This window comes from Phascolarctos cinereus, unplaced genomic scaffold (assembly GCF_003287225.1).
Source record: "Phascolarctos cinereus isolate Bilbo 61053 unplaced genomic scaffold, phaCin_HiC Scaffold_5;HRSCAF=322, whole genome shotgun sequence".
Lineage (NCBI taxonomy): Eukaryota > Metazoa > Chordata > Mammalia > Diprotodontia > Phascolarctidae > Phascolarctos > Phascolarctos cinereus.
This window is the reverse complement of record NW_027555958.1, coordinates 420,817,437-420,843,981: the sequence shown is the minus strand read 5'-3', so window position 1 is coordinate 420,843,981 and position 26,545 is coordinate 420,817,437. Positions and strand designations below refer to the sequence as shown.

Here is a 26,545-nt window from a genome sequence, read left to right as displayed (position 1 = left end):
GCTGTCCTGCCCCAATCAGGTCATAATTAGAGCACTATGTCCAGTTCCAGGCACCATAATTTAGGAGGGGCAATAACAAATAGGAGAGTATCCAGAAGAGGGAAGCCAAGATGAAGGAACTATAGGCCATGCCATCCCAGTATTGCTTGAAGAAAACAGCCTGGAAATGAGAAAACATAGAGAAAATACACCTTCTGTCTTCAGGCATTTGAAGATCTGCCATGTAGAAAAAACCACCAGCTAGGTAACACTGTGAATAGAGTGCTGGGCTTGGAATCAGGAAGACCCATTTTCATGAGTTCAAAGCCAGCCTCAGACACCAGCTGTGTGATGCTGGGCAGGTCCTTAAACTTGTTTTCCTCAGTTTCCTTATCTGTAAAATGAACTAGAGAAGGAAGTGGCAAACCATTCCAGTATCTTTGCCAAGTAAACCCCAAATGGGATCATGAAGAATCACACACAACTGAACAACAACATGTAGAAAAAAGATCAAAATTTTTCTGCTTGGCCCCAGTGGGCACAACTAGTATCTACATGTAGAAGTTAGAGGTAGTCAGGTTTTTGGTTCAAAATTAGGGAAAACGTCCTAGCTATTAAAGCTTTCCAAACACTCTGCCTTGGGGAGTTGGTTAAGGGGGTGAGGTTTTAAGTTCCCATTATTGGTGCTCTTCAAGCAGAAGTTAGGGGTATTATGGATCAGATGGATGAATCAGATTTGGATGGTCCTACATGACCTCTGAGATCCCTTCTGACTCTGACATTCTATAATATATGCCATGCTGAAATCATTGTTGACTCTCCAGTTAACTAAAGTAAGAGTTGCTTGGATTTCTTAAGCACTCTTGATGATCAATTTGCAGTACAAGAGATTAGCTCAGAGATTTCTACAGCACCTTTATGAGGCAAATATTTGAACAGTGGGGAGACAAGGGATATACAAGGGCAGCTGTGGATAGTAGATAGAAAATTGACCTTGGAGTCTGGAAAACTCAGCTTCAAACCTGGTCTGAATCATTCTGATTATGTGACGCTGGACAAGTCATACCTTCTCAGTTCCATAAGGCTATAAATTTGAGATTCTAAGTCTATAAATTGTAGAACAGGTGCAAATCTTTATCAGAAGAAGGAGTTTCTTCACCTGGAGATCTCTATGAGGATGAAATCACAGATCAGTCCCAAGACTTACAGACATCAGAAATTAAATAAGAATTCCAGGTAGTGTATGAGGCTCAAAGTAGACTAAGGTGAGAAAGAAAACTTTCATGTGGGGTTTGACCTAGGCTTTGAAGAATGGTTCTTATTTGTTTTGGATTTACATAGGCAATGCCTTTATTCTTTTCTCCTCCCTCACTTCAACAATCGTCCAAGCAGATCCAGCCTATAGGCTCAGGGAGCAGACAGTGATTGACTAAATAATGAGGTTGGTTGAGATGGTCTTTGCCCATCTCAGTGACCCTCAAGCCACTTCTGGTTGCCCTGAGATCCCTCCCCTGCCTCCAAGACAGCTCAACAACATGGTGGCATCTAGGGGGCACAATGGACAGAGGACTGGGCCTGGAATCAGGAAGACCTGAGTTCATTCTAGCCTCAGCTGCTTGACCCTGGGCAAATCACTTAACCTATCTGCCTCAGTTTTTTCATTGTAAAATGGGGATAATAATAGTACCTATCTCCATTTGAATTAGGTTTAAAAGGTTGAATAAAAATACATATGGGGAAAAAAGAGAAAGAAAGAGCATTTCAATGACCAAAGACATGGAGCTGTGAGAGTGCTACATGTGATCAGGATGCAAAGAATAGTCCAGTATGGTCAGAATATAGTATACACACAGGGGAGTGACATGAACTCCAACTCAATACAGTCCAGCAAACATGCATTAAGTGTTGGAGGAATTTTTTAACTAAGTTTCTTAAAGAGCCCAGAGAGGTTCTCCTGAGCAGTGGGTCCAAAGACTGGTGCTCAAAGAAAGTGAGTAGCCAACCAGAAGGGAAAGAAATATATTAACATGGAAAGGAATATGGCTCTCTAGGAACAGCTTCAGACTCCAGGGCCCCCAGCCTTGGCTCATACAGCTTTTTAGGTCTGCTTTGAGTAAACAGATCAGCAGCATTCTTTGGCATTTAGCTGGACCTTATAGTCTGCCATAGAAGGAAAGATAAGTCCTTAGGTTCCTGTAATGGAAGGCTGTAGTGGTTAGGGCTTACATCCTGGTTCTTGCAGATGGTCAGCCATAAGGTACCCCCACCCCCACCACCAAAGAACAAAGTTGCCATTTTAGCCTCACAATATGTTTCTAAAAGAATGTCTTTTCTTCCTCCTCAGAAGCATCTTGCACTATGTTCAAAGAATCATGCTAGCTACTAGATATTCAAAGACAAAGATGAAGACTCTCTGTCTTATGTTCTACTGTTGTGATAGGTATTTATGTAAATATAAATTAATTTCAAGAGGCAGAAAGTATTAACAACTGGAAGGGACCTAAGTATGTCTTAAAGGAAATTAGGGATTCTAAGAGGCAGGAGTGAGGAAAAAGTACATTCCAGGCATGGGTTCCAGCCTACGTAAAGACCCAGATGTGAGAGAGATAATTTTATGTATGAGAAATAGCTAGTAGTTAAGAATCACAGGTTCTTAAAGAATCACAGAAATATTGAAATATAGCATATGTAAAACCCTTTGGGCCTTGCAACAGACTTTATGTCAGTCATTCATAGAAAATCCTGACTAAATTTGCAGAAATTCATCACCAGTAAATAAAATGATGCATTTTTGGTCATAGTATTGGTTAAAGAAGGAGACAGTACTCACAATGATGAGACTGGGAATCATTGAATGTAGTTAAATGAATGTGTGTCTTATCACCCTACTAGACTAGGGCAAAAATTGAAATAATATAAAAAAGCAAGATGGTGCCACACTGTGGAGAGAGCCACAAATAGAAAGCAAGGGAACTTAAACTTTATATTCTAGGAGAATCGTACAAGTATCGGCAACATTTCCCCAGTCCCTTGTTCCTAATTCATTTCTTTTCTCATCTCTCCCCAGGACGGTACCATAGTACAGGATACTAAAATGTAAAAAAAGAGCTCTATTGTCCACCCTTGATGAAGTTGCTGGAGTCAGCTCTCTGGAAGTAGCAGCAACAGCACCTGCAGGGAATGGAGAAGCTCCATTAGGAACTCATGAGATATCAGGAATGCCAAAGATACGGAAGCGGCCTGAAGTCAGAAGGGATCACTGTTGCCTCTTAGCTTCTAGGCTGTAATGTTCTTTAGGGGAGTGGGAAGAGAGGATCCCAGTGTAAAAGGCTTTCCACCAACAGAAATTTGATTCAGGATGTTCATTGACAAACTTCATAACAGAAGCCTATTTAAAACCTCTCATCACCAAACCTGGAGTCAACCCAGGGTTTAGCTTTCAGGGGACTGCCTACCCAAGCAACTGAGCTCTGGACACTTTTTTCTTAAGTAATTTCTTGATGTAGTCCATCGAACGTGCCTATGTCTGAGTCCTAACCTTTGTAATTCTCTGAAATTCTTACAGTTTTTATATATAAGTAAAAACAAATTTGGGGATGGGCAGGGCTGGAATACAGGAAAAAAGGAGGTTTAGTGTGAATAATAATATGAATCCTTCTAAAGCATAGAAGAAGACATAGTCTTTCTTTAAAAAAAAATCAGGACTTTTGAGACAAACTTTCAGCTTTGAAGGCAAGTTTTGAGATGGCCAAATCAGTTTTTCAAGGACTAAACTAGATGAGCTAAGTGTTGAAACACTTGTTTCAACTTGTACCATGTTTAGTCCATGAGCCTGAGCTTGCTTTCCCTTTTGGAAATGGTCTTCCTAGCTTATGACTGCCATGGCAACCTAGGTACATCCCCTTTCTGCCATGTTCTGAGGAGGAAGACTCTCTAGTGGAAAAGAAGGATGTCCTCAGCACCAGATGGAAAATCAGAACATGTGGACCTCATTCCTGACTCCCTCTCTCCCTCTTCCCTCCCCTCCCTCCCCCTAACTCAGTGTGTGGCCAAGTCAAACCCTTTGTTCCTCTATTTCCTCTATAAAAACAAAACCTGCTCTCTAATGGCATGACATCTTAAGATGAGGATAAATGTTGCTGCTCCAGAAGATAATTCTTAATGAAAATATCTATTAGGCTATATTAAATATTGCCAAGTAGATGCTTTGTGGTCTTCAGTACACATATACTAGGTGAAGGTAATCATTCTTATTAGCTTTTTGGAAATGTCATCAAGGCCACTATTTCAAATTGAGCTTCTTGAAGCAGTGAGTGAGGAATGCTCTGTCATGGAGAAGGGTCTTTCCCCAGAATCTACTTCTACATCTCCTGCATTAACAGGAGGTTTGTATGAGGCAGAGAGACTGACTTCTTACCTCAGATACTCTCCCTTATCTGCCAGGGCTAAAGGACATTGGCCAGAAGAAATCTGCACTTTGCAGGGCTGCTCCTGGGTCTGACTTGAGTTTTGGGGCCTCCCAAAGTGCTAATTCAGTGGGATCTTGGCTCTTCGGGGTTCACACTGGAAATCTTCGGATATTGGAAAATGACCTTTCAGCCTGAAGGTTCTGGGGTTGCTCCCCAAACCTTGATTTTCTCTTCCTAGTCACTCGTCTCTCTGATTCCTGGAAAGAGTTAGCACGGGGCTAACATTGTTTTTAAAAATAACCTTGTCATTAAAAAAGCAGTGGGTCAGCTACAACATATTCTGACCAAGTCTGTCTTAGAGTGTGCATAACTGTATTACCACACATATACACATGTGTTTAAGAGTTTGGACACATGTGCGTATGTATGAGTGTGTGTGATGAAAGGGAAAGATTTATCCCATTCCTTTCCCCAGAATGAAATGGAAGGAAAAGAGAACAAATAAAATATATACAGATAAAAAGAAAACTGTGCTTTCCTTCTGAGAACTGTAAATTAAGATGGGGAATGGGGAATGAAGATAATAAAGTAACAGGAACTTGAAACCAAAGCTAGCTTGATGTCAGAGACATAGAGATTGGATTTCTCCTCATTCCTCAATTGTATCTTTTCCACTGTTCCTCCACTGATTCACGCTAACAACTGAGGCAGATACATTTTATTCCTTCATTCAACGAGTATTTATTGATGAACACTTATGTGCAGGTTACTGCATCTTCATGATTCTACTAAACTATAGAAGCAGCATCCTTCAGTGGAAAGAGCCCCAACTCTGAAGTCCAAGGATCTGGGTTCAAATCCTACCCCAGATATTTACTATTTGTGACCTTGGGGAAGTTTCCTCAACTGGAAATGAGGATTGGACTCTGTAGCCTATAAGGTCCCTTGCAACTCTAAATCTATGATCTCTGTAATCACATGAAGAAATGGTGTAGTGTGTTGGGGAAAGTGCTGAACTTTCATTTGGGAAAGAACTGGGTTCGTATCCTGTCTCCAACACTTCCTCTGTGACTATGAGCAAGTCACATGTCCTCTCTGAGCCTCTGTTTCCCCATCTGTAAAATAGGCATAATAGCTTTAGTGCTTATTTCATAGGGTTGTTATGAGTATCAAATGAAAACAGTTAGGACAACATGTTGCAAACCTTTTGGGGCTGCTACATGGTACCATAGCGCATAGAGTACCTGGCCTGAAGTCAGGATGATCTTCATGAGTTCAAATCTGGCTTCAGACACTTACTAGCTGTGTGATCCTGGGCAAGTCACTTAGCCCTGTTTGCCTCAATTTCCACATCTGTAAAGTGTGCTGGAGAAGGAAATGGCAAACTACTCCAGTATGTTTGCCAAGAAAACCCCAAAGGGGGTCACAAATGATTGAACAACTAAAACTGTACATAAGGATGCCAGCAGGCCACATATTGACTCAGTAAACCACATACGTTTTATTGTATTTTTATTTATTTTGTTAAATATTTTCCATTTACATTTTAATCAAGTTCAGGCAGTACTTTGGAGTGTTATGGGCTGCATGGAGCCAGCTGGCTGAATGATTAACACCTGTGGATGTAGTGGATAGGGTACTGGCCCTGGATTCAGGAAGACCTGTATTCAGATCTTGCTTCAGATACTTGTTGACTTGTATGACTCTGGACAAGTTACTTAACCCCTTTATGGAGCAGTTTCCTCATCTGTAAAAGAAAGGAGTTGGATTTCCAGGGGATTCTGGCTTTAAATCTATGATCTTATGATGTTTATTGCTAAACTTGGTGGCCTTTCCTTAATTCTCACTGATCTTGACCTTTCTATAGCATTTTGGGGTTATCTCATCTGCTCCCATGGGTTTAATTATCACCTCTAAACTGATGATTTCCAAATCTCTATATCTAGTCCTGATCTCTCCCTTAAATCCTGGTGCTGCATCTCCACTTGTCAGCTGGGGCAAGAGTTCTTAACCTGGGGACCCCTGAACTGGGAAGAGGGGAAACATACATCCTTCTTTTCAGTGACTTTTGGGTTCCCATTGTAAATCCTATATTTTTTTTATGCATTCAAAACAGTATGCTAAGCAATGGTCTGTAGGCTTTGCCAGACTGCCCAGGGATCCATGGCACAAAACAAGTCAAGAAGCCCCATTTTCCAGGCACCTTAAACTCTTTGTGCTCCAAAGTGAATTTGAGAGCTTTCTTTCCTTGAAGCCAGCCTTCTTCCCAACTTCCTGATTTCTGTTGACTGTCCTCCCAGTCACCCAAGTTTCATCCAATTTGGATTCTTCTGTCTCCCTCACACTCATTCACTTCCTAAGTCCCACCAAATCTCTCTCCATAACAGCTCCTGCATTTGTCACCTTTTTTATATTCCTCTGACTCCTGCCTAGTTCAGTACCTGATCACTGAATTGCTGTAGGAATCTTCTTACTGATCACCCTCCCTCCAATCTCTCTCTTCCTCAGTCTGTTCTTCACACAGCTGTCAAAATCAACGATCTACACTGTAGCACAGGTATGTCAAGTGAAGTCCCATACTCAAAAAACTTCAGGGGCTCCCCACTGCCTCTAAGCTAAAAAAAAAAAGCAAACACCTTAGACTGGTGTTTAAGGCCTTCCAGAGCTCAGCTTTAATCCTACTTTCACAGGATAACAGCTTTTGAGTTAGAAGAAAGCTGTCTTAGTCTGATCCTCTCACTTTCCTCAGAGGTGCTGACCTGCCCAAAGTCACATACATGGTAGTGATTAAAATCTACGATTCAACTCTACATACTCTAACTCTACACCCAGTGTTCTTCCTACCACACCATGGGACATCCCTCTACCCCCTTCACACACTCTAATTTCCAGCCAAATGTTCCTATTTATTGTTCCATGAGCTCAACATTCCGTCTCCCATTTCAGCTATTCTAGCAGGCTAAAGGGCACTCTCTCCTCAACCCTATCTTTTAAAATCTTTATCTTCTTTCAAGGTGTTGCTTCTGTGTCGCCTCTTTGGCTCAGCCTTCCTTGATTCCCCTCTTCTCCATGCCCCACCCGTGGTATTCATTTTATCTTAGTTACATTTCAGCAACTTTCAGGAGACCCCCATCTTATCAATAACCCATTACACACCATCTCTGAGGATAGACTACTTCTGCTGCCAGGTTAATCTTTCTCTATTTTATGCTGATTTTTATTTTTTTATATTTTTGGACATGACTTTTAGAAGACCCATCCAATTGGCTCCTACCCATGTACTGACTGTAACGTTAACAAGTGAATTTCTGTAAGACCTCCCACAAAAATGAATCTCATTATCTCATATGATAAATTATAACACAATCCTGTCTCCTGCCACAGGTGAGGGGCATAGCTTTATCTCCTCCTGTTCCATGATGCCTGAAATTCTACATTTAGGGATTCATTCCTCCATCATGAGTCTTCCTGTCATGTAAAAATGCAAGCAACACTTCAAGTCTTCTTTGTCATTTGTGTGAAAGTCTTTTCAGAAGAAAATGTTTTAAAAAACTTTGTTCCTTACACTTGTGTTCTTACATTAAACTTCTCAGTTACAGCCTCCACTCCTTCACCTAGTGAGCCTGTCCTTTGTAACAAAGAAACAATGAAACAAACCAAACCAACACAGTAGTTGTAATAGCATCATAAGATACAGTCCATTCCCACCATCTCCCACTTCTCCAGGTGGCAAAGTGAAGCTGGCATACTACTGAAAAGGGGCCAAAAGGAAAATATAGAGTTTACAATTTTGCCAAAGATTCTTCCTTTCCCATTGATCTAAGTCGGCATGACCATTTGGGAGTTCTTCAGAAGAACACTAAATTAAACCCTTGCACAGACTTGCAGGGAGAACAGTTACAGAGGGCAACCCAGCTCTACCCTTCAGCCCCTGAGGGGGCAGAGGGGCATGTGGGAATGCTGCTTTTAAAGTCCCAAGGTGAAGAAAGGGGAAGAGGGAGAGAGTGACTAATGGAACAAAAGCATTATTTCATATGCTAGAAAGAGCAAAATCAGACTTGTGCGTGAATTGGATTTAAGTAAGGCAGAGTTGCCCCAAGTTCCAGTTATCCAAGTCCAGTGGCAATAGTAGGTGATTAATAAACAGCTTTTTGATTAATTGATTAGTACCTACCTTGTCTTAATTCACCATAGAAGGAGCTGACAAACCACTGCAGTATCTTTGCTGGACCATATGGTCAATGGGATCACAAAGAGCTGGACACGACTGAACAATTGGATGACTACATCATCATCACCACCTATCTCATAGGTTTGTGCTGAAACTCATAAGAAATTATGTATTTAAATTAATTTTCAAACTTTCAAGTGCTAGATAAATAGCATTATAGATCAGGATTGTGTGTTCAATACCCAACAAATGTGGGTTACACTGGGAAAGGCACTCTGTTTAATCAACAAAGACTCATTTAAGAAAGATGACTCCCTCCAAACAATACAAACTTCAGCTATAGTCCCACGGTGTAAAAGTAGCTAAAAGACCTTCACAGAACTAATCAATGCATGGTGCCATGCAAAAAATATCCTCTTTGAATGTTTGCAATCTCTTTGAGTTTGTACTTTGACCATAGAAGCATTGTTGAAGATGTTACATGAAAAAATCGAAAGGGCCTAGTTTACTTTCACTCTGCCTCTCTTTCTATTCAATCAAAACCTAAACATGGGACTCTAGATCTTCTTAAAGGAGCATAGCTTTGAGCTTTAAAAAAGAGATTTATCTTAACATTATTTCTTCTTCTTCTATTAACACATATTAAAAAACAAAGCTTATGCCTCTGTTTGAAAGAGGTTCTCAGGGCAAGGATGCACTCCTGGATGAGAATTTCTTGCCCTGCATACCTGGAGTTGTACCATCTCCATGAGTTCATAAAAGTTAAGGAGACTGAATACTTGAGAAAGGAAACAAAGTCACAGCATTTACAACAACTTACTAGTGGTCTAGCAGAGCAGTTGTAAAATTGAGGGGGGAGCATGTGATAAAAACAACCCTTGATGAAGGAAAACTTGTCAAATGTCTTTGAATATCTCAGACAGCCGTTTTTAAGAAGAAATAGTTGAAGCTATTGTAGAGAAGGGGACTAGAGTTTAAGGGGAAAAAAATAACAATGACAACATTCATTCAGATCCAATTTTCCATTTTGGAGCTGAATAAAGTTGGTAGTGAGTAAAGCAATTCTATTCCCATAGGACAGCTGTAGCCTGTCAGTGAATCGGTGCATAGTATAGAAGGCAGGGGACAAGTCTGTCTTGTTATTGGACGAGCCTTTCTTGTTAGTCATATTAGCAGAAAGGGACTTATAATTAACTGAGCCAAAGTGACTAAACTATCTTCCTATTTTCAGGGAGTGTCCTTCTAGGTCAGAGGAAAGAAAAACCTGTATGAATGAAGCTCTATTAGATATTAATTAATTCACTAAATATTGATTAAGTTTTTATTACCTGCAAGACACTGTGCTAGGTGATGGAGAAGCTGACCTCAAGGAACTTATATTCTCTTAGTATTGAAGAAAAAAAAAACCTGCACTCTGAATTTGGGATTCAAGCTGTCAGAGGTCATTTTTATTACAATTCTAAGCATCTCTGCTTTGAGAAAGATCAGAAAAAACCTGAGTCTCCCTTTATCTTTGAAAATCTCTCAGATATTTTTTAAATCTTTCATTTTATTTTTCTCTCCCTCTGACCCCACTCTTAATTTAAAAGAAAAGAAAAAAAAAGAAAATCCTTGCAACAAGCATGCATAGTCAGACCAAATTCTCACATTGTCCATGTCCAAAAATGTATGTCCCATTCTACAGCTTAAATCCATTGTCTCTCTGTCAGAAAACTTCAGTTTTCTGAAGTTATGACTAGTCCATTGAATTGCTCAGCATTCTTAGGTCTATGAAGGTTGTTCATCTTTACAATTGTTATCATATAAATTATTCTCCTAATTCTGTTCATTTCGCTCTTTGTCAGTCCATACAAGTCTTCCCAAACTTCTCTGAAAATTCTTTTTGCCATTTGTTATAGCACAATAGTATTTCAACACATTAATGTACCATTATTTGTTTAGAAATTTCCCAGTTGCCTCAGACCAAACACTTGACACTTACTAGCTGTGTGACCCTGGGCAAGTCACTTAACCCCAATTGCCTAAAAAAAAAATTTCCCAGTTGATATGTGGCCCCTTAGTTTCCAGTTCTTTGTCACTAAAAGAGGAACTGCTGTAAATATTTTTGTCTGTGTGGGTCCTTTTCCTCCTTTGATCTCTTTAGGGTATAGGCCTAATAGAAGTATGTGCTAAGTCAAAGAGCATACATAGTTGAATGACTTCTTTGCACATGTTCCATTTCTTTCCAGAATGGCTTGGATCAATTCACAGTTCAACTAACAGTGCGTTTCTGTGCTCCCTCCAATATTAGTCATTTTCCCTTTTTGCCAGTCTGATAGGTGTGAAGTAGTACCTTTGAGTTACTTTAGTTTGCATTTCAAATCATTTGAGGAATTTTTTTTTCATACAGCTGTCAATAGCTTTGGCCAAGACGTTTTTAATACTGTTCTTTATAGTATTTTCCCTAAAACTGACAAAATCTGACAATAAGATAAAATATAACAACAGCTATATCCAGACTTTTTCACTTTATTTTTGAATATTTTATTTTTTCACCAACTAGACATAAAAACAACTAACACTGATTGTTCATATCAGTAGTTTGAGTTATATCAACAGTTTGATTCATCAGACACAACCATAGACAATTATAATGTTGACCCACCCTACAGAATTATTTTTCTAAATCATTTGATCCCTCTTTAACTACTTCTTGTGTGGATTCTTCATCCATTTGGTCAAAGATGAAGGCCAGAGACATTTTAGTAACTGAATTAAAGACTTCTTCCTTCCTTCTCTGATCATTACAATCCTTGGAGAATGAAGATCCTTCTCTTAAAGTAGATAGATAAAGCATGGCCCAACCCTCACATTCGTTTGTCTTAATTCTGTCTTCTGAGGGAAACCTAAATCCTGGATCTTTAATTTGTTCAGTTGTGTCTAACTCTTCCTGACTCTGGACCATAGCACACCAATATTTTCCATGAGGTTTCCTTGGCAAAGCTACTGGAGTGGTTTGCCATTTCCTTCTCCAGCACATTTTACAGATGAGGAAACTGAGGCAAACACCAGGGTCACACAGCTAGTAAGTGTCTCAGGCCAGATTTGAACTCAGATCTTCCTAAGAGCGCTCTGTCTGAACTACTTAGCTGCCTCTGGTCTTTAATTTAGTTTCCATTTAAAAACTGATTTCAGCTTGGGGGGATTCAGGTGGGGGAGAAAGGAGGATTTAGGGGAGAGCATTGTTTTTCTAGAATTTTGGTTAAGTATTGATAAAGCTTTCTTCTTTCAAGGAAGTCTGGAAAGCACTTCAGACTTAAGAAATATTTATTTCTTTATACTTCTAAAAGAGGGTAAGGGGTAGTAGTGTCCTTAGTGGATTTCCACAGAGAACATGATGTGAACACAGACAAGTATAATACATCCTTATCACCCTCCTCTAGGGCTTCCAGCTAATCATCAGCCTTTTAGAGACAGGGACACAGGACTGAATGAAATACTCTAGAGGGAGACTGATCTGAGCAAAGCAGAGTATAATCGGTTTATCACTGGCCCATCTCTGAACAGTAATACTGCCTCTCTTAAGCCAACCTAAGATGTCATTAGCTTTTTCGGTTTGGTTTGTTATACTTCTGACTCAAATTGAGTTTGAATCCCATTATAATTCTCAGATTTTTTTTTAGACAAATTGCAGTCAAATCACACCTCAACCACCCATCCTGTACTTGCGAAGCTGATTTTTTTAACCGAAATGTAGGATTTTATTCTCTATTAAATTTCATCTATCATCCTAATCAATTGAGATTTTTGGATCCTGATTCTGTCAACCAACATGTTAGCTTTCCTTCCTACCATTTGCAAATTAGGTGCACTTTCCATCTAAGCCTTCGTTTGTCACTGATAAAAAATGTTGAACAACCATAGTGGAGTGGTAAAGACCCCTCTCTAAGCTGACATCAGCACATTAATTGCTTGTCTTTCAGTCCAATCATTCAACAAATTCCAAATCCTCCTAATTGTACTTACACCTAGCCCACATCTCTCTATCTCATCTAAGAGGCTGCCATGAGAAATTTTGTCAAATACTTAGCTTTATCTTTGGGGAATTCCCTTGAGGATCTAGCAACATTGTCAAAAAAGGAAAATGAGATTAGTCTGGCATAACTTGTTATTGACAAAGCCATGCTGGCTCTCAGTGATCCATTCCTTTTTTTTTTTTTTAATTTAGGGATTTCTCCCTCCTTGTCCCTTAGCCAATCTCCTATTCTGTACAGTTTTTCAAAGATAACCAACAATTACTCAGCCATCACAAGCTCCAGGTCTTTCTCTATACTTACTCTCTCCTTTGCCACGTCATCCATTTCTATGATTTCAACAAGCACCTTTATGCACAGGACTCCCATATCTCTAACTGAAATATCTTTTCCAAGCTCTAGACCTGCAACTTTCCCTTCATGTCCTACTGGTATCTCACAGGAATAAATAATATTTACTCAATAGAAAGCAAAATCAAGAACAATGACATTTATTCAAGAGAGAGAAAGAATAGAAATGATCATATCATTCACACACATTTATTTAACAGAAGGCAAAGGCAAGAATAATCAAAATATTAATCTTGCTATTCAGTCATATCCAACCTTTGTAAACTCCCTGGGGTTTTTCTTGGCAAGGATACTGGAGATCCTTCTCCAATGGATTAAGGCAAACAAATTAAGTGACTTACCCAGGTTAACACAACTAGTAAGTGTCTGAGTCGGGATTTGAACTCCAGGCTACCTGACTCCAGATCTAGCGCTCTATCTACTGAGCCATCTGACTACAAAATATTAACAATACACCCCATAAACCTGGGCCATATTTTTCCACAAATGCGCAGTGTCCACGTGGAAGAGCCGGGGGACATTTACAGAAATCTAACAGGAAGGCGTATGAGTAGGGACATTCATGTGCCCAGGGAATGTTGCAAGGCTCAAGGCAGTCCTTGGTCTGTTGAGTCGCTTCCGAGAGCAGGCACACATCATATACCACCTGTTAGGCAAACCCTGCTGTTATGTGTGCCTGCTCTGGTCCTCACTGTGATCCCGATGGACACAGCTCTTCTGCTACTTTTGGGCTACTGAAGGAGTTAGCACAGTCACCCTTCACAGGGTAATATTAATAATAATTATAGCATTTATATAGAGCTTTAAGGTTTGAAAGTGCTTTACAAATACCGCGTTTTATTCTCACAATAATTCTGGGAAGTAGGTGCTTTAATCCTCAGTGTGCCTTGCCCAGGTCACCCAAGTAGTAAGTGTCTGAAGCTGAATTTGAATTCAGGTCTTTCTGACAGTCCAGTCCATGTACTCTGCCACTCTCATAAATTATGATGGCCAGCATCTATCTAGCACTTTCAGGTGTGCAATGAATTTTACAAGCATTCTAACACTCGGGGAAAGAGTTAGGCGCGCGGAGTGCCCGGCAGGCCTCTCAGACGCCGTCGGGCTGCAGGGTGCTAGCAGGAGCCCGGCCTCTCTTTCTCCCTGCTCCTCCCTCTCCGGCCAAGAGAGGGCGGTCGAGGACTGCCCAGGCGCGGCGCGGCACGCTCCCTCTGTCGGGCTGCAGGCGGCGCCAGAGGGCAGACCCGCCGGCTCCAGCCAATCAGCGGCGGCCAGAGAGGGGCCTCCCTTCCCTTCCGCACGTCCGCCCGGAGGGGGAGAGCAGCGGCGGCCGGCGCCCGTCAGGTTTGACTGCGGCTCCTGTCAGAGTCTGCCTGCGCCGGACGCCCCCTCCCTCAGTTTCCCCCCCTGCTCCTTCCCTCAGGTCCCACCGCACCTCCCGCCCCGGGTGCCCCACCCCGCCGGGCCTCCTCCCTCGGAGGCCGCTTCCCCCTCGCTCCCCAACCCCGCCTTCCCTTCAGGCGGGCCTTGGGGGCCTCGCCGAGTGCCCCCCCGGAACTCCCCCGGCCGCGGCTGGACCGGCCACCGACGGGCTCCATCCTCCCGATCGCCGACCCGAGGGTGCACCGGGAGCGGGGGCCCACAATTCACCTGTGCGGGAGCCCCCCCCCCCGCATCCCCGGCTGGAGGGCTCTGTCCGCGAGAATGGGTCTTAACTCCGGTGTTTTACCTGACCAAAAACTCCCCTCCCCCTGTCAGAGAGCCTTCCTGTACAGCAAAGAGCATCCCGTAGAACGAGGGATGTCTGTCCCAAGGGGTGGGGGAAGGGGGAGAGAAGGTCCTCAGAGCAGTCTGTCTCTCCAATCTACGATGCTTTTAAAGTCTACCTGACCAAAACTTCCCCCAGTATCCCTCCCCTCCCCGTGCCGGACAGCCTTCCTGTATAGCAAAGAGCATCCCGTAGAACGAGGGATATATGGCCTAAGGGGGCGGAGAGGGGGAAGGGGGAGAGAAGGTCCTCAGAGCAGTCTGTCTCACCACGGGCACGTCAGTTTTAAAGTTATTCGATGTTTTACCTGACCAAAACTTCCCCCAGTAACCCCCCCCCCGCCAGAGAGCTTTCCTGTACAGCAAAGAATATCTCATATGAGGAATATTTTTCTTAAAGAAAGAAAGGAAGATTTAAAAATGTTTTAAATTGATACATTGAAAAGAGCCTGAAAATACAGGGTGTCCTAAAAGTCGTACTGCATTCGGGAGGTTTAATGGCTTATATTCTGTGTATTTTCCAGTGTTCCACATCCTTGGCCCTCCCACCTCTGGAGGGGTGGGAGGGATGGGAGGGGTGGGTTCTCCTATCTCTTCTCTGGGGCCAGGCTTATTCTTTTGTCAACTGGCAACTTTACTTTTGATTATGGAGTGCTGGTTGCTCTTTCCATTTAAGTTGAAGTCATTGCGTTTATTGTTTTCGGGTTGTTGCTACGTGAAGCAGGTCAGGGAAGTTTTCCTATGCTTGTGTTCATCCACGTAATATTTTGTTACATTCATATACCACAGTTTCTTTAATCGTCCCCCAATCGATCTCCACAATATTTTATTTGAGAGGTGGTGTTCTTTACACAGATGTCCTTTTTCAGCCCATTTCAGTAAGCAAAGTGTCCATCTGTAAGAGGGCGGGATGTTGCACTTCTGGGATCACTTCTGGGATCGTATTCGAAGCCCTTAAGCTTTGTAGGATCTGTCGTAGCTCATAATTTGTAGGCAGAGGTTTTGAGAAACTCTGTTGAATGGAGGAAATGGTATCAGGACTGGGTCCTAAAAGATGAGTAGAATTGCTGTTGATGGAGATGAAAGGACAGCAGGGCAGAGCCATAAGTAAAGATGTAGAGGCAAGAAAGGTTGGGTCATACATAGGAGAGGGCAAATTGTCCAGATAGGAGAGCGCCTTATGCCAAGCCATCGAGGTAGGATTTTATTCTGAGTTTTGAGCAGTAGAATGATGAGGATCAGATCGTTAGAAAGTTTAACCTAGCGGTGGGGTAATGGATGGAGCGGAAGAAAATTAGACTGGAGGGCAGGGAAGAAGGTATCGAAATATGTACGTCAAGTCAAGAGGCATTTATTAAGCGCTTACAAGTGCTGGGAATCGCAAATACAAGCAAGCAGAGACAATCCCTGCCCCAAAAGGAGCTTACATTTTCTAGTGGGAAAAGACAAATAAGGCAAAAGGTAAAGAAGGGGTTGGGTAGGTGGTAAAGAAATCCCTTTAAAGTGTGATTTTGATTATTCCAAGGTGTGGGACGTGAATAAGAAAGCTCTGGTTCAAATCCTGCCTCTGACAGTTATGCGACCACAGGCAAGCCAATCTCTGAGCCTTTGTTTCCTCACCAGTAAAATGGTGCCAATATCTATAGTACCTACTTTCCAGGGCTATTACGTGAATCAAACGACACTATGCATGGAAAGGCTTTGCAGATTTTTAAATGTTAGATAAATGGCCATTATTCTTATTCTCAGGAGCTATGGAAGGAGCAGCCTCCTCATATTAAAGTTCTTGATCAAGGTTGTCAAAAATTCCAACTAATAACTCTCCCTTTTACTGTAGACGGAAAAACCTTCCAGCTTCATTTCCTTAGATGTAAAATGTGTATTGGACTAGATGTTATTTAAGCCTCTCCCCTCTTCCCCTGCCAATCTCATATTAGGAATGGGCACAGCACTTACTATCTCTTACTGGACTTTAGTTAGACGCATATACACCGAGCCTGCTTCTGCTCTGGAACCACTTACAAGCAATTCCTTCTTCGTGGAAAGTCTTCTTTTTCATCATGCCATTCCTCTCTTCTTTAAAGTCCCTCCATACCCCTTTCATGACTAATCCCATTTGACTCCAGCAACTCCTTAGTATAACTGTATGTTTCCCTATACAAGTAGAATTCATCATAAAAATGTTTTGTGCATTGATTATTTTTGTTTTATATATTTTCTTTCTTTCTTCTGTCTCCCTATAAAATCCTTAAGGGCAGGGGCTTGATTTCTGTTAGCTTTGTATTGGTCCAGCCAACACAATGTTTTTTACTAATTTCTGTTAACCTCCCTGTGCCTCCATTTTCTAATCTGTAAAATGAGAGGGTTGATGAAAGGGTAGATGATTTCTAAGGTCCTGGTGGTGCAGTGGATAGAGCACCAGCCCTGGTGTCAGGAGGATCTGAGTTCACATGTGGCCTCAGCAGCTTTCCAGTTTCCAGTTGTGTGACCCTGGACGAGTCACTTAACCCTGATGAGAGACAGAGAGAGAGAGAGAGAGAGAGAGAGAGAGAGAGAGAGAGAGAGAGAGAGAGAGAGAGAGAGAGAGAGAGAGAGAGAGAGAGAGAGAGAGAGAGAGAGAGAGAGAGAGAGAGAGAGAGAGAGAGAGATGGTAAAACCTGGCTGTAGTTTGATAGCTCAGTAAAACTGGTAAAGTTGCACCTGAATAATAATCTATATTTGTTTTGAAGAGCTTTCCTCCCAACAGGTAGTATATAAGCATTATTATCCTCATTTTATAGATAGGAAGACAAAGGTTCAAAGAGGCTGCCAAGAATTCAACCTTTAAGTCTACTGACTTCAGGGTAAATTCTGTGTCCACTACAGCACCCAGAGGCTTTTATTTTCAAAAGTCAATGGAGGAAAAAACTAGGAGGAAAGGGGAAAAGAAGAAAAATACAAAAACCTTAATTTAGAATCTCCCATATTCTGGCCTGCTACTGAAAACATGAATTTACATGAATTTGGAGTTGTGAGGAGGCACCACACTTTTCAATCCAAGTAAATCTTTGTCCCTCTGGTGTTGAACTCATTGCTTACTTCATTCACTTTTTTCATAACCAAGAGAAAAAGATTGTGGACAGTGTAAGTCCCCATCCATAGGATTATTTATGTAAGGAAGGCTAAATGCTCCTCAAACCTGGAAGTTTCCCAGTACCTCCTTTTCCAGTCCCATCCTTCTTCTAAATCATAGAATTTGGAGTTGGGACTTCATTCTAATTCCCTTACATTTGTATATATTCTATAAATGAGGCCATTTCCAAAATTACCAGTGATCTAATTGCTAAATCAATGGCCTAATCTCAGTCCTCATCTGTGCAGTGTTTGACAACGTTGACCATCCTCTTCTTTTGGATACTGTCTCCTCTCTGAGTTTTTGTAACAATGTTCTCTCCTAGTTCTGCTTTTACATATCTAACCAGTTTTTCCTCAATCTCCTTTACTGGATTATCATGGAGTTCACACCCTAACTATGAGTGTCCCTCCAAGTTTTGCCCTGGGCCCTCTTCTTTTCTCTCCCTATATCCTTTCTCTTGGTGGTACTGAGCTACCATGGATTCCATTATTACCTCTATATAGATAACCCTTAGATGTATATAGCCAGCTCTTCTTTCTCTCCTGAGCTCTAGTTTTACAGCCTACTAGACGTCTTCAACTAGAATATCCTGTTGGCATCTTAAACTCAACGTGCAAAATGGAATTATTTTCTCCCTAAGCCTATTACTTTCTCTATTTTGTGTTGAGGGTAACATTATTCTTCAAGTCACCTAGGCGTGCAAGCTCAGTCATTCCTGCTCTTTTCCTCTCCCTCATCGAAATAGGTTCTAATTCCACAAAATATCTTGGATCTGTCCCCTCTCCACTCAAATGGACTACTGCAATGCAACAAAAAAAAAAATCTCAACTAGATTTACAGCTTCCAGTCCCTTCTCTCCTCCAATTCATCCTCCACAAAGCTGCTAAAATAATCTTCCAAAAACATAAGTTTTGACCATGTCACTTCCTTGCTCAAGAGGCTTCAGTGGCTCCCTATTGTCTCCAGAGCAAAATATAAACTTAGCTCATCATCTAAAGCCCTTCACTATTTGGCTCCAGCCTATTTTCCAGGTTTACTGCACTCTAGGTTCTAGCCAAAGTGGTCCACTTGCTGCTCCCCCCATCTCTTCATTCACTCTCCTGCCTCAATGACTTTTCTCAGGCTGTCTCCCTTGGCTGGAATACAGTCTCCTTTATAACCTCTGCTTTTTTTTCCTCTAGCTTCCTTCAGGGCTCAGCTAATCTGTTACCTCATCCAAATCCCCTTAGTTGTTAATGCTCTTCTTGCTTCATTATCCAGCATATACTCATCTGTTTACATGGTGTATCCCCCAAGAGAATGTCAGCTCCCAGAGGTCAGGGGTTACTGTTTCCTTGTCTGTATCCTCAGAACCTAGAACACTGACTTGTAGTCGGTGCTAAATAAATTTTGGATTGGGTTGGTCGAGTCACCAAGTTCAGCTCTGAGATTCTGTGACTTCCCTCCATCCCCTTGGTTTCAGTTTTCTCCCTATCCTGTCCTTCTCTTCCTCATGCTTCCTTCTCTTCAATGTTTCTCCCTTCTCTCAGCCTCAGTCATTTCCTCACTCCTCTCCTCCCATTTTCCAGGGTGGGGAAAGGAGACGGGAAAGGGGACCTGAGCAAGGGGTGAGGATAGAGAGGAGGAGGGAGGGGAGAGAGGAGAGGGAGCAGAGAAAGGAGGGAGTAGGAGAAAGAAGGAAGAGAGGGGATGGGAGAAAGGGGGAGAAGAGAGTAGGGGAAGAGGAAGGGAGCAGATAGAAGAGGAAGAAAGGAGGAGAGGGAGAGGAAAGGGGAGGAGAACAAAGGAGGTGAGAAGTAGAAGAGAGGGGAGGAGGAGAAAGGAGGGGGAGAGGAGAGGGAAGGGACTTGGGAGGGGACCAGGCAGGGGAGGAGGAGGGAAAGGGAGGAGAAAGGGGAGGGGTGCAGAGATAGGAGGAGGAGAAGGGAGGGAAGGGGAGCAGAAGAGAAGGAGGGGGGAGGAGAGAGGAAAGAGGAAGGGGAGAGAGGAGGGGAGGGAAGCAGAGCTGGGAGAAAGAGAAGGGAGAAGAGCACGGGGGGGGAGGAGGGAGGGGAAAGGGAGCGGAGAGGAAGAGGAGGGAGGAAAAAGGAGGGGGAGAGGAGAGAGGAGGGGAGCAGAGAAGAGCAGAGAGGGGAGGAGGAAGAGAGAGGAAAAAGGAGGACAGGGGAGGGGAGGGGAAGGGAGGAGAGGAGAGCTAAGGAGGAAGGGAGGGTGGGGGCCTTGGGCCGAGGGCTCTAAATCGGGGCACTTGGAGGCTACTGTTGTCACCGGGCGGATCCGTCCACTGGGCTGGCAGCGCCGGGGGCTGGGCTCGGGGGCGGCCGCCGCGGGGGCCGTGGTCCCTTCGCTTTTGGACACGCACGTTCGCGGAAGTTGGTTCAGTGGGGCTCCCTTCCCGCCTTGCGGGCGCTGGCCTTGCGGTGAGGAGGGGGAACGGCGCAGCCCTCGGGAGCCCCCAGCGGCCCCTCCCCTCACCCGCCCCCCGCGTGGCCAGAGTGGCCTGGCCGGCTCCGTAGGCGAGGGCCTGCGAGGGGGAGGGGTTCCGCGCCGGCTGGGCTGTGAGGCGGAAGTGAGGAGCGGGGCGGGGCGGAGCTGAAGGGAGCAGCTGGGACAGTTTTAGTTAGAAGCGGCTCGTTGGTCTAGGGGTATGATTCTCGCTTCGGGTGCGAGAGGTCCCGGGTTCAAATCCCGGACGAGCCCAATTTTTTTTTCCGCCCCTGCTTTGATTTTTCATATTTCCCCCAAAACTGCAAGGTTCAAAGCTCGGAATGCTCCGACCATGCTCGGGTAAGCTGGAAGGTCGTCCCTTTTCCCTCTCCTCAGGACCCCTGGGCACGTTAATCGGAGCAGGGCCTCGGGCCAGGAGTCGGGATGGGGAATCCAGTGGGGACCGGTCCCTTCTACAAATGTTTCACTCGAGACGCGCGTGGCTCTATTGCCATGCTGCTTGTGCGCACTCTTACACACTCTCTTACTTTTGCAAATTCGTCGGCCCAGGGCTAGGTTGCCTTACCTGTCTTTAATGGGAACCCCTCAAGGTACAGGGACACCCCACAGAATGGGGAACTGTAATCACGGGCTAGATTGCGGGGAGAAGTGTTCGAGGCAAGGGGCGAGTACAAGAGGAGGGCGTGAAATGTATGTAAAGGTCCTCCCCACTCAAAGAGAGACCGACAGAAATAAAAGGCCCCCACCACCCCAGCCCCGAGCAAAGAGCCGGTTAGGGTTTGTATTTATGCCGCGTTTGTTGACGGGTCTAGGAGGGAATCCCAATGGGATGGGGGTAGGTTCTGCAAAATGTATATTCCGTCAGTGCTACAAATCTAAATGAATTTAACATTTGCTTTTAAAAAGTGTTTGGGGCTCAGTAAAGAATTTCAAATTGTTTTAATCCTATAAATTAGATGCTTGAAAGAAAATGGGGCTCGTCCGGGATTTGAACCCGGGACCTCTCGCACCCTAAGCGAGAATCATACCCCTAGACCAACGAGCCGGCACACCCAGATCCTTCTTGCCGTTATAAAGAAGTCTAGTGATTCGTATTCTAACTTTGGAGCCCCCTGATGGTAGTTGTTCTCTTTTCCTTTTTGTCACCTGGAATCGCTGTTAACCTCCAACTAAAACCCTTCTCTTATATAAGTTTTAAGAGCAGCAGTATTTTAATAAAGTTTACTTTCCCCCGGATTAAAAAGAGAGGAGAACAGCGACTTGAGAACAACCAAGGTTCTCTAAATAACATTTTCAAAACTGTGCTATTATTTCCACTTAGTCTTTTGGTTATGAGTTACTTTGTTATTCTGTTCTGTCCCTTTGCCAGACTGCAAACTTTATCCCTTATTGAATTCTAGATCTGCAGGACAGCGTGTATCCTTTAAAAAAAAAGTCTCATTAAAGCTTTTTTTTGGATTGTTTTTACAATGCTGTAGTTTCCCAATATCAGTCCCCGATCCCCCAACTCTACCGTAGCAAATAATCCCAATTAAGCAAAACAAACCTAGACATTCCTTCACCAATCAATCAACCAGCATTTATTGTCTGTGGTCCAAGTAGCTTTCATTCTATATAGGACATATATAATTATTTATCATACAATTAAAAATAAATACAAAGTGATGGGGGAGGGGAGGGAAGTATCTAGGCCAGCGTTTATCACGGTGCCAGGAATTTAGTAGACGCTTTAGAAATACTATAAATTTATAAATGACTGACTGACTTCTAGCTAACCACTGGGGGAAGGTGATGCTTCTTGTAGAAGGCGGTGCTTCAGCTGAGCAGAGTATGTGTTCTGTACCTCTAACCCACCACCCCGACGCTGGAGTCAAGATTGGTTATTGTATTAATCGAGGGCATTAATTCTCCCACTTTTCTCTGGTTTATTCATTCCTAAGGAAATATGTTAAATTCACACAGCATCAGTACCTAGCTAAACTACTGACCAAAGCTCTTCAACATCTGGTTCCTATCTGCCTTTCCTCCCTACTCGTACATCCTCACCTCCAGACAAAAGTCTTGTGCAGTCCAACCATTGTGCCTTTCTTTGGGCTAGTCCTTTCCTCCACCTGGTATGCAGACATCAGTTCCATCTTCTGGTTATGACCAAAATACCCATTTTTCAAAGATGTAGCTCCACTTCCACTTCTTTGTTGAAGGATTAATTTCGGTAGGAAGGCATCCTCTAATTTGTCATAGTGTGTTTTGTGCCACTTCTATGGCATACCTCACTGTTTTAGAGTTAGAATTTCAGAGCAGAAAGAACTTCCCAGATGATCTAGTTCCCAGATTATCATTTTATCCATGACAAAACCCGTCTCCAGAACCGTCACAGTGAAACACACAAACCCCACCCCTACCTTCTCTTCAGAAGGAATCCAGCACCTACTTATCTTTAGCCTGGAGAGTTCTTTGGAATAAATTGAGATCAATTAAGAAAGTACCAGCATCAAAAACTGAGAGCTGGGAACTTCCCTTTCTCCTTGCTGGAATTTGCTAAGCTTTGAAAAGGCTCCCTGTGTGTTTGTTTCAAACCTTTGATAATGTAAAGTCAGTGCCACTGGGACATTCAAGTGGTTGTGTATAATTGCCCATTGGTCTATAAGCTATTTGAGGGTACATATATGTGTGCAGATAAATGTGTTTGTTTACTTGAATAATCATGATAGGCCACACCTAAGCCTGAAGAAGAACCTAGCCTGGGTGGGCCAGGCTCCTGGTGGGAATTTTAATCTGTCTTTCAGCTAGGAACACTAGACTGACGAGCAGTAAATTATACTTTGGGAGCCCTAGCATTTTAAAGTATTCTGTCTCCACCCTTCTGTGTTTTATTTGAAAATTGTCTTGAGTAAATGCAATTTTCATTCTTTTATAAACTTCCAGCTCTGAGCAGGAATAATAGAATAAACTTAGAGGTGTTAATGTGCTCTAGATCTGAGGTTATTTTGTTTAACAAAACCTAATAATAATTCTTTTAAAAGCAGATTCTTTGGACACTTAAAAATTGGATTCTCTTACATCTGGGCAGCTTCAGACCTGCCATCAGATGGAGTAAGTGCCTGTTAGGTTCAAGAATCACTTTACTGATTCAGCTGGGTGAGTGAAATTAAATGCTTGGATTTCTTCTTTTTCATTTAAATTCAACAAAGAGATGGTGCTTTTAGGGGTACTTTCCTTTAGCTACTTTTTCTTTTGATTATTTGTCTTGGAGGCTTTCCCTGAATCCTAGCCATCACCAAGCATTGGTCTTGACATTCTTTTTCCTCCTGCAGCAGATTCAGGAGATCCAGAATGGGAGGTAGGAATCCACCTCTGCTTATGGAGCTCCTTTCTCATACCTTTCTCTTCACTTTTGTCTTGACCCTGCCTGTCTCTTCCCTTTCCTTCCCTCCCCCTCACTTCCTCTTTGGCAATTTCTTTGTATGATACATACCTTATACTTTAAGTAATGCCTCAAAATATATTTTTTTCCCTTGTGTGAAGGATCATGAACTGCTATCAAATTGAGCTTGATGTTCTGCAAGGGTATTTTACAGAAACATTTTGTTTCAACTCCATAAATAACCTTTCCTTTGGGCCTTTTAGGGCTTCTTCTTGATACTGCATCCCTTGCTACTGTTTTTGGTGCCTCACAAACTTCATAAGAATCTATGAGCAGAGAAGAAAGTGCATCTGATATACTTTCAGGTGTTTTGTTTTAAAATATTAAATTAGATGTGGGGGAGAGATAATGTCCATTTTTTCTTATAGGTGGATAAAGCCAGTTTATTTCTCTGTGCCCTGTGATTCCCTCCCTTCTCCCTCATTTTTATTATGTTTTTTCTAAACAAAACATAAAATGGCCAATTGATGTCTTAGATCCAGATGACAAAGCTTTATTCTACCTTCAGAGAGGTAGAGAAGTGAACCAAAGAACACAAGCCCTGTTCAAAAGGCTTTGAATATCATCCCAACCACAGACTCTTTCTCCTATATGAAGCTCAGCCTAGCTAAGGCAGGTGAGGCTTAGCTCCAGTAGGCTAGCTACTTGCTGATGAAATCTTTGGTCTTGGCAAGCCATGAAATAAAGAGAAAATATGAAATAACCCTCATACCTATGGGACTCCTGCTTTTATAGGACAGAGAAGGGCAGAAATGGTGGGGCAAGCATCACTAAGTTTTTAGGTGGCCAATAAACATAAATTTACCTGTTGGGATTCAAAATGTGAAATCCTTGTCCAGTGACCAATGAGTAGGCATACTACTGGAGGACCTGGATTACATCATCTATCTTGAAATGTTTGCCATAAACGAAACTAGAGGACAAAAGGAAATTGCAGCTAAATGGAAGAATGACTTACAGATTCCCATTGGAGGGGCAAATAAAGGGGTTGTTAGAATTGGGCTTAGTAGATGTCCAAAGGCAAAAGGAAATTATATATTTTGGATACTCAGGAAAGAGCACTGCATTTGGAGTGGATGGGCTTCACATTCTGCCTCCATCACCATTTATCTGGGATTCAGTTTTCTCATCTGTAAATTTGGGGAGGTAGAACAGATGCCATCTAAAATCTATGATCCTATGAATCCTGAGTAAGGTACCAGCTATCTACCAAGCGTAACCCCAGACCCAGGGGCATGGGACTCTCTCTTGATTGAGGGAGAGCAGTGTGTTAGGGGCAGGGTGGAATTGGTGTGAGAGAGAGAGAAGAGAGAGAGAGAGAGAGAGAGAGAGAGAGAGAGAGAGAGAGAGAGAGAGAGAGAAAGTTCTCTTCTCTTCAGGCTTCCAGTCTCTTCAGGTCTCTTTGGACTTAAGTGCTTCTGGCTTCCAGTTTAAAGCGAGAAGATGGACAAAGCCAATCCCACTTTAAGTTGCTGAAGAAAAAGATTCAGGGAAGACATGAAAAGAGCTGGCACTTGTCCCTATCTCCAGCTTCTGCCTGGTGAAAAGCTAACCCCTACAAACTAATTGAGAGACTGGACAACTTTCCCTTTTATGAAATTGCCCCCAGAAAAGGGAGGGAGTTCTATCAAGACTATTCACCACATCGACCTATTGCCCATAGAAGAGTTAGTTGGACTTTCTAATGAGCAGGTGGAGAGAACTGATGGACATCCACTTAGGTAAAGGCTGAAGGAAAGAGACTATCCATCAGTTGCACAAAGACTTTGTGAGCCAGATAAGGGCACTGAAAATGATCCATACAGTGAAGGAAACTATATTATTACAGGGCAGGAGAACTGAATCCAGAAGCAACTCCTTTCGTGTCCAAAACTGCTACAGAGACTCCTAGGGGACAGATTCATCTCACAGAATTCAAACATACTGACAGCCAACCTAACATGGCAGCCAGTCCAGATGTAGACACACAAGTCTATATTGATCCTGAAGGTCAGCCCGTACCAATGACTAGCTCCAGCATAGGAGCAGAGAGATCAGTCAGTGACAAGAGAACTAGATCTATTAGTCCAGTCACTAGACTGATATGATGTTACAGGTAAACCTGAAAACATAGTTACACATATATCTAGGCAACAGTACTAGAGATTGACCACGTGAAAAGTGCCATGTGTGTACTTGGATATGTTACTGCTATCCGTGTGAATTACTGCATGTTTGAGCATGCTTGTTTTTAATTTTGCTGTTATGTTCATTTGACTGTTTTCTGTAATATTCATAGCATAGTGTCTGTTGATTGGTTTATGCATACACTAATGTTTATAAATAAGTTACACTTTATAAGTAGGCCTATTGATAGTGTTATTGTTGTAACTTGCTAGCTTGGCTTTGTTGGTTAGCCATGATTATTACTTTTGATTGATTGCTGTATATTATAGATATGCATGTACTTTTGAAATGTGCATGTTATAGCTCCTGTATGTAATTAGGCATATTGTCACTGTAGTATCTTCCCAGGTGATGCTCTGGATGTCTACCACATGTACTGTTAGTGTACATTTATTTTCTTTCAATTTCAACAGTACCAAAGTTACTTGGGACAGCATGAAAATCATTCTTGTTGTTTTAAAGCGCTGATGTTTGTGTTTATACCATATAGTTACAGGTTTTGACTTTCCCCAGCTGATCTTTGCAAGGGATTGCAAAGAGTTTTCTCCCAGGGGAGGAATGTAACCCTATTCCCAAAGCCCATTGGTAGAGAACTGTTTCCTTATTGGTGGAGTTCAATGATGTATGCCTGTCAGAGGCAAGGCAGGGTGAGAGAGAGAGGGAGAGAGAGAAAGAGAGAGAGGGAGAGAGAGAAAGAGTCAGAAA

The 26,545-nt window shown here is 42.7% G+C and overlaps 1 protein-coding gene and 2 non-coding genes across 5 annotated transcripts in view; 2 read left to right on the top strand and 1 right to left on the bottom strand.

Moving 5' to 3' along the window:
- Positions 1 to 7,993, top strand: part of RCSD1 (RCSD domain containing 1) — an 87,030-nt gene extending 79,037 nt beyond the window's left edge. For all 3 annotated transcript variants that reach the window (XM_020974689.2, XM_020974688.2, XM_078156516.1), the window contains one exon: positions 3,047 to 7,993. In XM_020974689.2, coding sequence (XP_020830348.1) covers positions 3,047 to 3,079 — 33 coding nt within the window. In that variant the 3' untranslated portion in view covers positions 3,080 to 7,993. The remainder of the gene's footprint in view (positions 1 to 3,046) is intronic.
- Positions 7,994 to 20,430: 12,437 nt separating this feature from the next.
- TRNAP-CGG (transfer RNA proline (anticodon CGG)) lies at positions 20,431 to 20,502 on the top strand. The gene has a single exon. It is a non-coding gene; the product is annotated as a tRNA-Pro (tRNA).
- Positions 20,503 to 21,223: 721 nt separating this feature from the next.
- Positions 21,224 to 21,295, bottom strand: TRNAP-AGG (transfer RNA proline (anticodon AGG)). Its single transcript has one exon. It is a non-coding gene; the product is annotated as a tRNA-Pro (tRNA).
- Positions 21,296 to 26,545: the final 5,250 nt, after the last annotated feature.